The sequence below is a fragment of the Sphaeroforma arctica genome (assembly GCF_001186125.1).
Source record: "Sphaeroforma arctica JP610 unplaced genomic scaffold supercont1.11804, whole genome shotgun sequence".
In the NCBI taxonomy this organism is placed as follows: Eukaryota; class Ichthyosporea; order Ichthyophonida; genus Sphaeroforma; species Sphaeroforma arctica.
The window spans coordinates 1-791 of NW_014028754.1; the positions used below are offsets into that span (position 1 = coordinate 1).

The window sequence follows — 791 nt, forward strand, 5'->3', positions numbered from 1 at the left end:
ACTCTATGTCCTGCTCCAGTCCCACTCTTGATATTATATATATATATATATATGTATAGTGTATAATTATTATTATATATATACTCTCTATGTCCTGGTCCAGTCCCACTCTTGATATTATATATATATATATACATAATATCTATGTCTTGGTCCAGTCCCACGCGTGCACTCAAACCCGCTAAGCCGGTCCTAAAATATCTCGTTCTCCCACCCTCCGTCCTGTCCTGTCCTCAGAAAAGAAAGAGGAACTGGCCAAGAAAGCGGAGGAAACCGCCCCTTTTGCGGGGGCTATAACGTTTGGGGCCATGTCTGGGTTCTGCTCAGGGTATGCTCTAGCCAAGGCTGGCAAGGGTGTGGCGGCTTTTGCTGGGTTTGTGTTTATGGGCATGCAGGCTGCCAGTTACAATGACTTGCTGACTGTCAACTGGACCAAGGTATGGTTTTAGGGTTTTATAGGGGTTTATAGGGGTGTAAGGGTTCTATGTGTAAGAAGTTTTAGGGTTTCATCGGAGTTTATATTGATGTGAGGGTTTTTAGGGGTTTGTAGGGGTTTGATGGCGTTGAGAATTTTTAGGGGTTTTATAGGGGTCAATACTTAATAGGGGTTTAAGGGTTTATAGGGTTTCAATATCTTTAGGGGTTTTAGGGGTTTAAATTGCTGTGTGCATGTGGCTCGCACTCGAAGCAGTGCTTTATCCGCTCGGGAGACTGTTTGGCATCGTTTGATAGCAGAGTATATATACATACATACATATATATATATATATATACATACATACATACATATA

The 791-nt window shown here is 41.8% G+C and overlaps 1 protein-coding gene across 1 annotated transcript; it reads left to right on the forward strand.

Annotated features, from left to right (window-relative positions):
• Positions 1–235: 235 nt before the first annotated feature.
• SARC_17715 (hypothetical protein) lies at positions 236–449 on the forward strand (the record flags this gene model as incomplete). The annotated part of the gene is made up of 1 exon (XM_014288194.1): positions 236–449. A coding segment is annotated over one exon (214 nt), but the record flags the coding sequence as incomplete, so codon positions are not given.
• Between the last annotated feature and the right edge of the window lie 342 nt (positions 450–791).